At 36.9% G+C, this 16,311-nt stretch overlaps 1 protein-coding gene across 8 annotated transcripts in view; it reads left to right on the forward strand.

Annotated features, from left to right (window-relative positions):
- LOC131436309 (uncharacterized) overlaps positions 1–16,311 on the forward strand; it is a 131,914-nt gene that overhangs the window by 112,194 nt on the left and 3,409 nt on the right. For 7 of the 8 annotated variants that reach the window (XM_058604968.1, XM_058604966.1, XM_058604964.1 and 4 more), the window contains 2 exons: positions 9,873–10,580; positions 10,637–10,816. In XM_058604968.1, coding sequence (XP_058460951.1) covers positions 9,873–10,580; positions 10,637–10,816 — 888 coding nt within the window. The remainder of the gene's footprint in view (positions 1–9,872; positions 10,581–10,636; positions 10,817–16,311) is intronic. The other variant, XM_058604967.1, reaches the window with a different exon arrangement.

Raw genomic sequence — 16,311 nt, forward strand, 5'->3', positions numbered from 1 at the left:
TAGGAATGTTGTTTTTGTTTTCTTGCAATACACAATACAAGCACACAGTAAAAGAACCATCGAACATTCGCACATTTCTTGTTATCACGAATCCTGGTAAGTCCATCCAAATTCTAAGCTGAAACATACCTGTTTTATGTTATGCATAAGTGCTGAACAATTGCCGTATATTGGAATGGTGATGGTGATGGTGATGAATGATAGCTGTTTGAAATTGCATTAGCATTTTTCGCCGAACAAAAAACTCAATAAATAACACAAATCAAATGTGTCATACACAATTAGCCTCATCAGCCAAATTAGACTTCTTCTCACACCAATTGTCTTCTAATAGTACTAACCAACCGAGTTTCAACATTTCTTCATTTATCAAAAAAAAAATCCGATGTGTACTTCAAAAACCATACGATGATGCTAACAATGATGGCTTCCAAGCAAACGCAAATCGTCCTAAACGATGAAGCCTTTAGGACGACATCAATTGCAATACAATATGCTTGCATGTCGTAGGAGCTTGATTTGCCTTTTTCGGCCATATGGGGATTAAGGTGAGACAAAATTAAGATACCAGCTCCACCAAACCTATCCGTGTTCCTTTTGGGTCCAATAAGAACTAGGCAACATTTTAACTCGATCGGTGAAACTATTACCGTTTTCGTTAATCGATCAGAGTAGCCCGAGAGCTGAGCCAGAGTCGCCCTAACGACGTTTGAGATGTTTGTTTTAGCAACCTGGGATCGCTCTAGTTCGTAGCGTAGTTTCGCTCTGAAATTTTTCTCGGGTCGCACCGTGACATCCGCGCGAGTTTGTTTATTTTTTCGTTTATTTTAAGAGTTGTTGTTTAGGGCGCGTACCACGTGTTCGTTTTACTCGGAGTCAGAGTCGCCCGCGTGTAGGTTCAAAAGCGAAAACGGTATGAATTTTAACAAAAAGTTTATAGTCTCAAAATCAGTGCATGTGTAATTTTCGTAGAAAATTCAAAGAGGAAGAAAACCTTCAAAGACCGCCAAAAAATCCGACATTTGTAGAAAAATAGATGCGTCAGAATAATGGCCCATTCCCTACTATATATCTGACATCACTGCTGCTAGTGGTCGTAAGATTATTTGACTTTCTTTTGAAGATTCATTTTAAATAAAAATGCATGTTCCAAAACTCACTGTAAAGACACAAAAAAGCCCAACTTTTTAATTTAAAAAAATAGGTTTTTATTGTCTTCGACAATGTTATAACAGTTCAAATACAATAACATGAAGCCGGAGGTATGAACTCTCTATCTCATGTAGTTTAGAAGATATAGACAATACCATTTTATGCAAACATAAGATCAATGTCCATTACTTTGTTGCATTTACAGTGAGTTTTGGAACATGGGTTTTCACTTAAATAGAATCTTCATACTTTGCTGTGTAGCTTTCGTGAAAATATCAAACAGCTAATATCAACCTTATAACTTATACAGCTAATATCAACCTTATACTTATAACAGAATTAAATGGTAATATTTAAAAAATTTATCATTGTAAAATCATTCTGTTCAAACACTCAAACGAAAAGTTAATAATATCAACCGTTGTAGCACTATAAAAGAAAATCAAATCATCGAGTAACAGAGGTAACATTTTGTCCAATTTGGGAAAATATCCACCAAATGTTGTAATATCTTTGAAAAACTCTTCCGCAATAGGTAACTCAATGTGATTAGCCTCAAATTGATGCAACATGGGTTACTTAATATCGATTAAATTCATAAAGTTTGTTAGGCGGGCCAAAATATATGAAATAGTCAAAATACCTCTGTTACCCTATAACAGGGCTTGCAAATTGAAGCAACGAATATGAACAAAAGGGTTTCACCATCCGTGCTATTCACACACATTCGTATGTCAGGTAGAATTCACAGCGCAACCCAAGCAAGGAGAGCTGCTTCGTTCGTTCATTTGTTCATGAATATGCCCGCTTGCTGAGACCTATGCTTCATGAGGTTAGCATTTGATGAATGGTTCTCATATTGTAGATGCCTATGAGGAAACTAGATTCATAAGTTTTAGTTCCGATGAATATTAATTTAAAGAACATTGCTTTTAGTGTTTCTAGGATATATACACAGTGTAAACTGCCAAGAAACAAATTGATCGTTTTGAAAATGGGCTCAAATGCAAAATTTCTGCTATAAAATGTTTAAAGTATGTTTGAAATGTGATCAAATTTGGTCTTGGATTGCGAACATTTTGTAAAAATGATTTCTGTAAACCTACACTTTAAAAATAAACCGTAAACATTGCCTAAATCACTTTGCTTCGCGTCTTGTAGCACGCCGTGAAGTAAGGTCTTTTTTCCCGTACAATACTAACGAGAGCGAATCCTTCATTTCATTACATTGTCATGGATTGCTTAGTTCATGTACTCTCACGCATCCAGTTTCTCTCTAATATAGGTCTCTCATTCAGCTATATCAAGCAAAGTGTTCACAGCAGATGTTTTTTGTTGCTTCGTTCGTTTGAAGATTCACAATACAAGCCCTGCCCTATAACGACCACGACCCCAACAGTGATGTCCGGATATGTTCAAGAATGAGCCATTGTTCGGACCTTATATCGGTTTTCCTATTCCACAAACATCGGATCGTTTTGCAACATTCAAAAATTTTCATCCTTGTTCAATTTGAATGTAGATTTGTTTATCGGCTATGCAGTCAATAATGGATTAAAACGATTATTTTTGTTTTAACGCCCAACGTTTCGACGCTACTGGTTTGCGTCTTCTTCCGTGGAACTGTATTTAAAAATAGACGTCACAAACTATGTTCAATTTTCTACGAAAATAATACATCCACTAATTTTTACAGTCCATAGTGTGATCTCCAGACGATTTTTGTTGTATAAAGTACAAACTTTGAACCTCGGGCGCATAAATATAATTTCATCAGTCGAGCTACAATTTTACATAAGGATCCAATAGGACAAGTTTGATTGAGCTGAAATCTAAATTTGGCATTAGGGTGCCAATTTTTTTGGAAACATCTCCAATTTCGTAAAGCGGTAGTGCTCAAAAGTGCAAGCATCTGAAAAAAATCCCTTTAAAATATTCAAGCAAAATTGAATATGGGTAAGTAATGCTACTTGAAAAAAATCGATCTTGAAAAATCACCATAGGGAGGAGCGGTATAGGTAATTTATGGAATCGAAAAATCTCAAACGATTTTTTTTTTAAATAATTTTTTCCCTGAAGACACTAGATTTCGAATTTCCTATACTATCCTACCCCCAATGGTGACTTTTCAAGATCGAAAACTGTCAAACTTTAACCGCCGGGAGGCACCACTTCACCCATATTCGATTTAACTTAAATTTTACGAAGGGATTTTTTTGACGTGCTTGAACTTTTGAGCACTACCGCTTTGCAAAATTAGAGATGACCCCAAAATATTGACACTCTAATGGGGATGCTTTTGATTTTTTTTAGCAGACTCTATGGTTTAACCAAAAATTTCGTGTGGGTGTTTTTTTTATATGATTTGCTTTGTATTGTTATTCCTATTATCATTTTGTCAGTTTAATAATGAGTGATTTACAACGTCGGCAACGTCATGTTTTCGATTAGCTTTGACAGTAAAATGAAATCAATTCAGATCACATTGAGTCACTATGCTTTAAGCTACAAACCAAGTACCGCTTTTCACTCGGGTTCTACCAATACTAGTCTGTTGGTAAAACTACTAGATTAAACTTTGACGTAAAAAAGTAATAATAATAATAATAACAGTAATAATATTCATAATAATAATAATAATAATAATAATAATTCATATAACTATTGGCCACTCCAATCACTGTGAAAAGCAACTTTTGAACTGAGGCCCGGAGAGCCGACTGTCATATACCATTCGGCTCAGTTCGTCGAGTACGCAAAATGTTTGTATTGTGTGCATGTGTGCGAATGTATGTATGTAACATTTTTCGCACTGACTTTTCTCAGAGACGGCTGAACCGATTCTCACAAACTTAGATTCAAATGAAAGGTACAATTGTCTTATAAAAAGTTCATTAATTTTTTTTTCGGTATGACTTCCGGTTCCGAAATTACAGGATGATTAGTGTAAAAATTCCAATTTCATATTACTTCCTCACTTTTTACAGAGATGTTGTGGCCGATTTTTACAATCTTAGGCTCAAATAAAATGTCTCGTAAATCCAAATTCCGACAATCGGTTCCGGAATTAAAAGGGTAAAGGGTTTCAAAAATTGAACACCGTCACTAAAAGCGACGAAGTTAAAAAACGTAAAGTAATTTCTAAGCTTACCTCAAAAATTATTCGAATCGGTAGTCATTGTCAGTAGACGGTGAAACAAATTAATTTTGGCATTCCTGATTCCCGGTTTTCGATTAACGACCGGAATACCTACCAGGAAATGAACAAGAGGTTTGCGCAGCAAAGGAGGTACTAGAAATTGTAACAGTGTTTGAAAACAAAGTAGATTTGAAGGAAATTAAATCTCTGATCCAACCGAACAAGCTGTTTGAAATTATAGTTCTGGATTTTATAACCCATAGTTGCTCTGACCACATATCTGAGACTATACATGGATTTATGCCCAAGCGTTCAACTTCTTTTGCAAGCACGGCTGCAAACTGATTCTGTATAATTTCTAATTCGGCTCTATCTGACCGCAAAATTATAGGGAAAAGAGAAGACTGTACTATTTCATAATTCGCTGTTACCTATAGAGTTCCTCAAGGACCGTCTTGGACCGTTCATATTTTTACTTTTTCTCAACGATTTAAATTTGTGCATCAAAATATGTTTTATGGATATTATCGAATCCAATTCAAAGTTCTTACGGGAACAATTGAATAAGTTATGACAGATAGATAGACAAATAGATGTTATATTATTAGAATGGTTTTAATATCTCTAAATATTCCTCAGATTGCTGTCTAATTAGTTTTGGCTTGGTTTAGTCTAATCAGTATTAATACAGCTTTAGTCTAATTAGTATTAATAATATTAATTTAAGTTTAGGAAAAATGTGTCATTTGGATGATTTTTTTTTTGTAATTAAATTTTTATTCTGGCCTTTTTGCATAAAAGCTTTACGTGGCCGATTGGCTTACATTCTTTTTCTAGGGAGAGATGAGTTTCCATTTCCATCCAACGAGGATCGGGGATCACGGGTCGTCCACGGCTTATCTCATCATCCATTGCTTCATCGTCGATGTTGTGTGTGATTTCCGTTTTCTTTTCGTTTTCCTTGTTGATCGTAGTCTTGGGCTCGTTGAGAGTTGCTGTAGATGTGCCTTGTTGTACATTGGTTGCCAGGGCCGGTGAAAGAGGTGGATACGGTGGGTAGTACTACCCACCCAAAAATTTTCAAGGTGGGTAATTACCCCCCTGAAATTTCGAGCGAAAAACAATGATAATATTGTTATTATTTATAAAGTCAAGCATATTTTTATTGTAACTAAGAATAAATAAAATCAAAATTATCGAATGCTTGTACTCGAGGTAGAGCAAGGATGTAAAGATATTCAAAAGAAAGATGAGACGTGACAAGAGCCATTTAAACCTTCAGCCAGAGGAGTTTAGCTTTAGCATCTCATCAATGCAAATCATTCGAATCTCTTGTGTGCCGGAAAGTACCTTTCTAACCATTTACTATCCGGACCGGCAAAAGAAAAGTTACCAGAAGTTGTCACTTTCTGTTTGCGACAGCATTCTCATACACAATGAGTTCTTCACTGTATGGATATTTTTTTATCAATATCTATATAGCTGTAAGTTCGTCTCCTCTGGTAGAATGTGAAAGTTTAGTTGCTAAAAGATTTCTGCTTGCTCAAATGAACCTTGTAATGTCTCACCTTTCCGTTCTATATCTTCGCATAAATAAAATCACACAACATCTTTTGACGTAGGTCTACGCCTTTGTATTCGATACCGGAGTGCAAATTCAAAATACAGGAAAAAAACCGTACAAACAGTGGTCAGGTTCCGAATATCGACATCTCAACCATTACTTAACTGATTTTCAATATCATTACAGATACTGCTTAGAATCGTATCAGTATCGAATCGACTTACACTCTGTGCGGTTCGATCAAAAATCAAAAAGTCCAGATAAATAAAATTTTTTGAGCATAATGCAATTGAATCGTTCTTGTATTTTTCGATACCATACTTATAGAATGATTTGTCCATGGCTTCAAAATTTGTTGATAGTGCTTTCCTTTTCCAGATAGTCGATGTTAATCATACCTCGAGCATCTAAAAACTGACGTCATGATTGTTCTAGCTATGTGTTACATTCTCGGCTGGCTTTCCCCGTCTGATTGCTGATAGGACTCCGAAAAATGATGGATCCATGTTTCGTTCACTGTTTTATACCAACGCACGAAATTCTCTTTCTTTGCGACTAAACAGTGCCGATGTTGCTTTTATTCGATTGTGAGCGAACGAGGCACCAATTTGGAAAAGATCTTTGTCATACCCAGATTTTCGCGTGAGTTTATTCATTTCAGCACATCTAATCTCACAAACTTTGATTTTGCGTTCATTTAAGACGATTTTCAAAACTTGTCTAATTTTTTCGAGATGAATGTTTTATTTCGCCATGTTCCAAATCAGAATACCATAAATCTTTATTTTTAGTCGATCCTGGTAACATTTTTCAAACCATTTATCAGCTGGCACGGTTTTCTCATTTAAGAAAGCAATGTTTTATCAACACACGGAATTCGTTATTACTATTTTATTTTTCAAAAATGAATATGTAACGACCCTCATATGTCGGTAGGTGCTATTGACGAGCAAAATTGACATATGTCATCTAAAGGTTGATACTTTCGGAAAAAGAGGTTAGTTGGACATTACAAACGTCATCTCTGGCTCAGTCCCGGAAGTCAGTTTTGAACAATGTGTTATAGATATCAGCGGTTGTTTGTAGATTTGTTTTGTGCGCCGTTCGATTCTCGCGAGACCCCTTTTTGATCGAAAATTCTTAAAGAATAATTTTCGAAAATTCGCAGACACAAATAAGTTTTTGTGGAACACGAAAGACTGCTACCTTAATATTCAAAACTAATATTGGCAGTGATTTTGAAACTAACTGGGTAGTCCTACGTCAACAGTTCGAACAACCCCACAATAGATTTATGTCGTATTTAGCCCTTAAATACGCAATTTTGTTTCAAAACAAAGTACAGAAAACTGTTCAAACTTCTAATTTACGCGATTCATATAAAGTTATGTCGAAACAAAACATTATAAAAAAATCGATTGCACGCTTTTAAGGGATAAATATGTATTATTTCAATAATATCGTTCCCCCCGGTACGAAAAATACCTACCTGAGCATAACATGTTTCACAGGCCTTGTTGGTTGCAGTTGCTGGTTGGTTGGATGGTAAGCTGTTAACTGCAGCTGGTGTACTTTGTTCTATAGGGGATACGTTGGATGGTTTCGTTGAAGGGGATGCTTCATTGTTGTTGGTGGCTGTCACAGGTGTACTGGGGTTGCTTGGGGTTGGTGTGAAGGAAGCACCGTTGTCCTTTGGTGTAGTTGTCTCCTTGTCCAGTTTATCACATGGCTTACCGTAGTGAACAGCTTTTTGGCAATATTGACATGTGGCCATCTGATTGTCATAGGTAACAAGTGATTTGCAAGGAATTCTTGTATCTTGACCGAAAATCACATAAGAAGATATAGGCCTCTTCAAGTGTATACGTAACAAACGTACGCCATTTAGAATATCGGGGAAAAAGTTCTTCCACTTTTCTTTTTCGATAGAGAGAATCTCTCCGTTTTGGGATATAGTTTTACGAATAAAAGAATCGGTGACGCTTGAGGGAAGATCATGTACACGCATGTACCTTCCATATATACTGGAATGTTGTACTTAATGTTCTCGTGCTCCACAATTGTCTTTTGCGAATTGAATCGCATCCAACTCTTCATAAAACTGGATGTAAACAACATTATTCGTCTTATTGCATTGAAGTAAATGCACACGTTTAATGTCAAGATGCATTTGCTCCTTAAGCAAACCTTCAAGTTTTCGTATCGAAGGTCGAATTTTGCACTGCCTGAAGTCAACAACAATTGTATTCTTTCGTGTCGGTGGTAGCTTTTGTTCGTTTGGTTCACTCATTTCGAGGTCGTTCTATTGTTCACTACACAATAATGTACTTGGATTCTTCCGTGTCGAACGTAAACGGTTTTGTTATATCGACTGACTTGGATGAGATGTGAAAGCGAACTGTACTTGGATGATTGTAATCTGTTGATGCAAAAGTTGGTGAGGTTTTATTCCTGCTGAAGAGCAAGTTCGCCCGAAACTAACTCCGGTGAGCTTTTCCTTGCTAAAACAACATTAAAACCGTCGGCTCGGGTACGAGAAAGGCAAAAACGCGTCATGAGTTTCCCTCTTTAATTCTAGTTGATACCAAAAATTTCAGAAAAAAATAATGTTGAACTATTTGAGATTAAGTCATACAACTGAAAAAGTTATCATAAATAACGTGTATACGTAACAAACGTACGCCATTTAGAATATCGGGGAAAAAGTTCTTCCACTTTTCTTTTTCGATAGAGAGAATCTCTCCGTTTTGGGATATAGTTTTACGAATATAAGAATCGGTGACGCTTGAGGGAAGATCATGTACACGCACTTATATAGCACTATCTTCCATATATACTGGAATGTTGTACTTAATGTTCTCGTGCTCCACATAGTGCACATTGTTATTGTCTTTTGCGAATTGAAGTGCATCCAACTCTTTATAAAACTGGATGTAAATAACATTATTTGTCTTATTGCATTGAAGTAAATGCACACGTTTAATGTCAAGATGCATTTGCTCCTTAAGCAAACCTTCAAGTTCTCGTATCGAAGGTCGAATTTTGCACTGTCTGAAGTCAACAACAATTGTATTCTTTCGTGTCGGTGGTAGCTTCGCCCGAAACTAACTCCGGTAATTCGCCCGAAACTAACTCCGGTGAGCTTTTCCTTGCTCCTAAATAAACAATAAGAAAACTATGAGAAATCAAACAGAGCATTCTGTCAGCTGTTGACCAAACAAGATAGAGAAGTGTGGTCCTATCGAAACTTCGTTTAGGTCATCAGAACTAATTGGCTCAAGTGGCACGTTCCCCTAGTTATTTGAAGATTTGTGCTTTTCACACAGCCCACCTGGGGGATCGAACTCCGAACATGGGGTCAGAAAGCTTTACTGACCCGATAAGGCGAATGACCTTAAGGTTAAAACCTCTATAAATGTAACAATAAAAAGAACGAACCTCGATGTAGATTTCGTAATGATGCACTAACGATCAAACATATTTTGGCCACATGTCCAGGGTTAGATGAAGAACGATGAAAAATTGAACGAATGAGTGAATATACGAGAAGCATTGGCGGACGATCACGAAAAATCAAAATTAGTGATTAAATTTCTAAAAGCAACTATTAACTATTATCATAGAATTTAAGTAAATGACATGTACATATGGTTATGGACTCTAGTTAGAAGGTCCTTAATAAAAAAAATAATGATAATAATAATAATAATAATAATAATAATAATAAAAAATTTAAAAAAAATCAAAAACGGTAATCAGCTTAAGCAATGATATTTCGAACACAACTATCAACATTTTCAAAAGAATAAATTTTTGGAACATAACTATTTTCCATCTCGTTTCCTGACAATTTGATGATAGGAATCACTGGAGCAGACTTTACTTGGGTTTGCAAATAAAATCTCAAAATATATTAAGACATTCCCTGAAAAAAAAATTCATAGTTACTAATATCAACTTACTAACACAATGTATTCATCCCGTCACAATGTCGGGAAATTTTTGGCGTTCTGCCAGTCTCTTTTTTTGTCACAGAAACAGGATCACCAGGTCGATGAACCTTTTGCTTCGCTGTCTAGTCCCTTAGTGAGTGAGGAATTGAAATCGGAAGAAAACTCACTTGAAAATTTCCAAAACCAGCATACAATTGTCAGCGGCAGGTCCGCTAAGGGTGTCGCAGACAGTCCCGTTTCAAATCAAGTTTCCAGTGGAAATTATCTTAGTACCGTGGCACGTGAAAAATTTCTATCACCGGCAGATGAATCGACAGTCCCACAAACAGTCGACTCATGTTCAGAGATTAGTATCAACTCAAGAGCTGATGAAAGTCTAACATACAGTGAAGACTCTGATGTGACTAGGATCTACGAAATCGGCACCGGAGAAACAAAGTTGGTACACGGCGACATCTTGGCCCAATCATGTACTAGTCAAAATGATGAGGAAGCAATTAGCAGCTATAGTAACAACGTAGTTTCCGAAGAAATAATTGAAATTATTCCTCAAACTGATGTCTTCACACCAATGCAGCAAGAAAGAGCCTCCAGCCCTACTATTGACCGAAGTAACTTGATAAAACCTCGCTACGTACGAATGAAGCAACTGTCACCACAAACAATAAGGTTCTTTTCACCAAAAAAGGGTTTCTCACAAAATGATAGCAGTCTCACAAGCTCCGCACTGTTGTCACAATCTACTGATGAAATTCGGGATCTGTCTCATCTGGTAAGTTTTGAATACGTTGTACACACACGCGCGTTTAATTAATTTATTTATTACAGCATTCCAATCAATATCACTCATCATTACACCTCGATTTCCCCGCTAGTCGTAGTGTGCCTTCGCACGAGTTTACCATTGAAAAAGAGGTAATGGAAGTATTACCATCGGTGAAGGAACTTGCGAAGTGCTACATAAACTCTGAGGTCGCAACGGTTCCAAAACCCATCCTGAAACCAAGGGTAAGATTATGCTTCACCTTTTTTTGAAACTACATTTGCTTCACGACACACCACCAATTAAGGCTTGGACAGATGGTATAATTATCTAATTATCTACAATTTAATATATTAATGAGCAACCGACAGAAAGGAAAATTGAAAAAGGGAAGGAGTTAAATCTCACTCAGGTTTTGTGCAGTTTCACGCACAAGCGTATTCTGCACATGTTCCAGAGTAGCGTGCATCGATCCAAAATATCTAAACACGCGGCGCTAGACCACAGAAATCAATTTTTTCGCAATAAAAGATATACTTTATATTTCATGAAAAATACTTAACCCATAGACGAATATAATGACGAAATTTGACCATTCTGTTTCAATAGACTTTGCTGGAGATTTTCGGCATACAGAGCCATTGCAATTCTTTGATATTTTGGTAAAGCGCATTTTGTTACCGGCGGAAATTCGGTGAGACATTTGTCCTCTTATGCCATTTGTCGATTTAGTATCGCAAATAGATTGTTTGAATGAAAAATATTTCGATGGTTCTATGACCTATCGAGTAGTTAATGTTAGTCAAACACGAAGTATCTACTTTCCAAACTTTTTTGTCTACGACTCACTTTAATATAGAGCGCCTTTTCAAAAGTTACCCTCTGAGAGAGTAATGAGATTTCCATCGTGATTATCTCTTGTTGTATCCAACGTATCAACATATATTTTGCTACATGTTATCGGAAATATGATCAGCAATTTATGATAACTTTTTCAGTTGTATGACTTAATCTCAAATAGTTCAACACTATTTTTTTTCTGAAATTTTTGGTATCAACGAGAATTAAAAAGGGAAGCTCATGACGCGTTTTTGCCTTTCTCGTACCCGAGCCGACGGTTTTAATGTTGTAAGCGATATTTCATTTCTGCGTTAGATTTTCAGTCATAAATTTGAATGACTTATGTGATATCCACATTGAGTATGATCGGGTTAGCGTGTAGCAGGGGGTGACAGTGCGGAAGAACGGTGGCTTGCGTTGAGTCAGAGGCCGCGAACGAGTGTCTGGAATATAAGTGGATATCCCCGGAAAGGAGAATATCACAATCTGTAGAGGGATTTATATAATATAACTACCAATAAAATAAAATAAAATCAACTTAAACATGTAATGCAACAACATTGAAGCGGTTCAATGATGCACTATTAAAAATCTGTTTGATTTGACCCATATCACCACCAGCCGACCGGAACGCGTACAAAATATCTGCTGCTGGACAACTGTTTCGGCATAAAAGTTGAGCATTCAACTTTGTCCCATTATTTTCTGTGCAACGGTTGTCAAAGCAACACCGAACACCTCACCGACGACACGACCTGCCACTCGTCTATCAAAACTCTATCGCAAATTGAAGTACCCCTCAGTAAATCGTTATGTCAAAACGAAATCACTTATAAAAATGTTGAAACTGGCAACACATGATGATAAATTATTGATATTTAATAATAGCTTCTTGGTTACTATTTATTGAAGACATGTATCAGGTGTACAACTTTGCTTCCGCCGTTTTCCGATAGGGTGCTGTACCGGCTAAAGCTGGTCAAAATACATTGATGATAATGCCTTTAAAGTGAGTGTGTACAGTGCCTAACGAATTGTCGTCGCCGTTTCAGTGACAGTTGTTCTTGTTTTCGTATTATTCACGCTCGAAAATGTCTGTTTATGTGCCCAATTCTCGCCATTTGCGGGAAGTTTTACTTTTCTGTTACAATTCGAAAAAATGCAACTGAAGCGCATCGAATGCTCTCAAAAACTTTCGGTGATGCTGCTCTCAGTAAAAGAACGTGTCGGGAGTGGTTTCAACGTTTTAAAAATGGTGATTTCGATGTCGAAGACAAACATGGTGGTGGAAGAGAAAAAACCTTCAAAGATGAACAACTAGAAGCATTGCTTAATGAAGATTTGTGCCAAACCCAAGAAGAGCTTGCCGAATCGTTGGGAGTGAGTCATCAAGCCATTTCAAAACATCTCAAGGCCCTGGGCATGATTCATAAAGAAGGAAACTGGGTGCCGTACGAGTTGAAACCGAGTGACATCGAGCGCCGTCTATTTGTAAGTGAGCAACTGCATCGTAAGGGGTTTTTACATCGAATCGTAACCGGTGATGAAAAGTGAGTTCGATACGATAATCCTAAACGCAGAAAATCATGGGGAAAGCCCGGGCATGCTACTTCGTCGAAGGCAAAACCAATATTCACGGCGCCAAGGTTATGATTTGTATTGGGTGGGATCAGCTCGGTGTGATTTACTACGAGCTCTTGAAACCGGGTGAAACCATCACGCTAAAAGAAAAGCGGCCACAATATCAAGAGCGACATGACAAAGTCATCCTCCAATACGACAATGCTCGGCCTAACGTCGCAAAAGTGCTCAAAAAGTACCTGGAAACGCTGAAATGGGAAATCTTGCCTCACCCGCCGTATTCCCCAGATGTCGCCCCTTCTGACTTCCACCTATTCCGTTCGATGGCACACGACCTGGCAGATCAACATTTTCAATCTTTCGAAGAGTTGGAAAAATGGATTGCTTCATGGATAGCGTCGAAAGAGGACTTCTTTTTTCGAGCACGCTTTTAAAGCGTGGTTGGACCTAGTTCATAAACTGTGTTCCGATCCGAAATAAATTTAGGAATTCCGTATGGGACCATAAGTCTTCTAATTTGAATTTAACTCTTAACTCAATTTAACATCAATACTGTCCATACTATAGCAGTTACAACGAGAGAATAATTGCGAAAAGATTCGTGAGCGAAATTTAATGAAAACTTGAAAGCCATTTTAAAATTTATTGCTTATATTGTAACACACTATTTTGTAACAATAAAACCTAAATAAAAGTATAATAAGCAGCTATTATTTTTCAATAAAATAATTTTTTTTCATCGATGAAACAAAAAATGACTCCAATATTTTCTCCGCAAAACATTGTGGAGGGGGTACAAAAAACTGTGCCCCTTAGGGAGGAGTGACAAAAAAAGCCCTGCTTTTAAGTATTTCATTCTGGGCGAATGATCGAGCTTTCAGGTTTGTAACAATATTTTTCGGTTTTTCTGGACTAGTCTTCCATTGGCTAAAAATCTGAAGTAGCGAAAATATTCCACAAATTTTACGGAACGATTGAATTGAAATCCTGAAAACAATTCTCTCCGAAATGCAAGTTACTGGTGCGACTGATGTAGCGGTTGACATACATATAACGCCAAGATGCAAATAGAGAACCTTCCAGCTTTGCTACGTTATCTCCATACACTCTACTGATAAAAAAAAAGTCCAATCAGACGTACCTGATACAAGTCCTTTTCCATATTCCGGAATATCTTTTTCACACTGTTTGTTTATTTATTCTGGAATCCCTTGGTAACTAGCTCGTAGCAACTTAAACAGTGTTGCTCGATATAATTACTTTTATTGTTCCCTAGGGGTCGCTAAATTTATGGTGACCGGCGGTAAATCGTCAACGGACATTTTTAAAGCTATATTTTCTTCGGAGTGTCTGGTCGTGTCGTCGACCTCACGCTTTTGGAATGAACCACACCGAAGGCCTGTTAAACCTGTTGGAATGAATCGGGCAGTAGAATTGTGTAATTGGAAGAAGTGTTTCCAGTGTGTAGCAGTGGAAGTCGTCAGAGCTTCAAGAAAGCGCTGTATTTGAAAACACCGCTGCTTAGTTAAGTTGTCTGAAATTTGAGTCGGAATTATTTCGTTTTCACGTCAATCCGATTATGTCTCAGACATTACCCACCCGCCATTTTTCATTACCTATTTCCAAGACGAGCCGTTCAGAAGTACTAGAAACAAGTGCTCTAAAGTCGTGTAATTTTTGTTGTGTTTGTTTTTCTTTTGACGTGAGTACGTCTTGATTTACTATGAGGCACCTTTTCAAAATGCGTCCTGTGGAAGAATGGGTAGAACTTACTAGTGAGTATCTCGAGTGGCACTAAACGCAGGAACATAATTTTTCCCCATGGAATCAGAAATATGATCAGCAATTCATAATTAAATTCATAAAGTGTGAGATAAACATAAATCACTTCAAAATTCCAAAAGGTAAACATAAATCACTCCTGAGTTCTGAACTTTATTAAAGGTTTAGAATTTAGTTCCAGAATTTAGCTCACGAACACAGGTTCAAAATTTAAACATTTAAAGCGCTATTCGCACTAGGCCGTCTTAACAGATCAATGAAAATATCTTCAATACACTGCCAGCCTCTCTCGGAGAGTCACTGTTAATCGGAATGTAGTGTCATGCTTTTTTAAGACACGGATGAATTTTACTCAACAGCGAGTTGAAACAAGCTTCTGACATTCGGAAATATTCCTTGATCTCGTCATTCACAAGCTGCTTATATAAGGTGATAAAATTCACCCTCAACTGCTCTTTTTCGCCAAAGTTCGTGCATCCAAGTCTTCTTTCTTCATTTTGTTTGTATTTAAACTGCTGATTATCTTCATCATTCAGAGCAATTGCAATTATGGCCAATTCTTCGTTGAAAAAATGTGCCATTTTCGTGAGGAACAGAAGCACATAAAATTCAACGATTGTGTATGTTACTAATAGCAATGGTAGCGACACGGAAAGTGCACGGTATGATGAGAATATTCTACAAATAAATCCCGGCACGTTGCGGTCCCGTTCCGGATACGTCACGGCCTAGTGTGAATAGCGCTTAACTCTGTAACTGAATCCTAGTTCTAGATTCTGGAAATAAATTTTTGTATCTGAGTTTAGTGCCTCAATTTAAGTTCAACATTCGTATGCCAAATTCTGATTCAAGAATTTAACCTCAGAATTCTCAAGGTATGAATTCTAGATCTGAACTCCGAGCCAAAATTTTGAAACTGACTTCTGAACCATAATTTAATTCCTGAATTCAGTTTTAGAACTTTCTTCCTGAATTCCTGTTAAAAATTTTATGGCTAAATTCAGTTTCAAAATTCGTTTCCAGAACTCAGAAACTGCATGCTGTAATTGAATTCGGAACTTGGGTTCGGGTACTAGATTTTGGAACTGATTTTAGTCAATAAATTCAGGTTTAGTTCTAGAAGCATTTCAGTTTCATTTGTATTTACGTATTCCTCCAGTTATGGCTCTAACATTACCCACCCGCCTTTTGCTTTTCTCTATAGAAAAAATTTAGGCTCATTTGAAAGCTACTATTAGATTATTGATCAAGATCGATGATCATAAATATATAATTATGGGGGGGACAGTTTTGCGAGATCTGATCGGCATTTTATCAGAATTTGATATTCAGTGAAAAGTTCTCTGCCCCAGAAACTGCCTTTCAGTGTGATCACTGTGTGTAGAAAAACTGTCATAAACAGAGTAGTTTCTATAATTTTGTCTGTAACCAGTTTTATCTCACCGAATAGTGTAATCACAATACAGACATGCTCAAAAACTTTGTCAATTACAGTCAATCATAGCAACTTTCGAAATATTGACTATCAACAGTCAAA

This window comes from Malaya genurostris, chromosome 3 (assembly GCF_030247185.1).
Source record: "Malaya genurostris strain Urasoe2022 chromosome 3, Malgen_1.1, whole genome shotgun sequence".
Taxonomy (NCBI): Eukaryota; Metazoa; Arthropoda; class Insecta; order Diptera; family Culicidae; genus Malaya; species Malaya genurostris.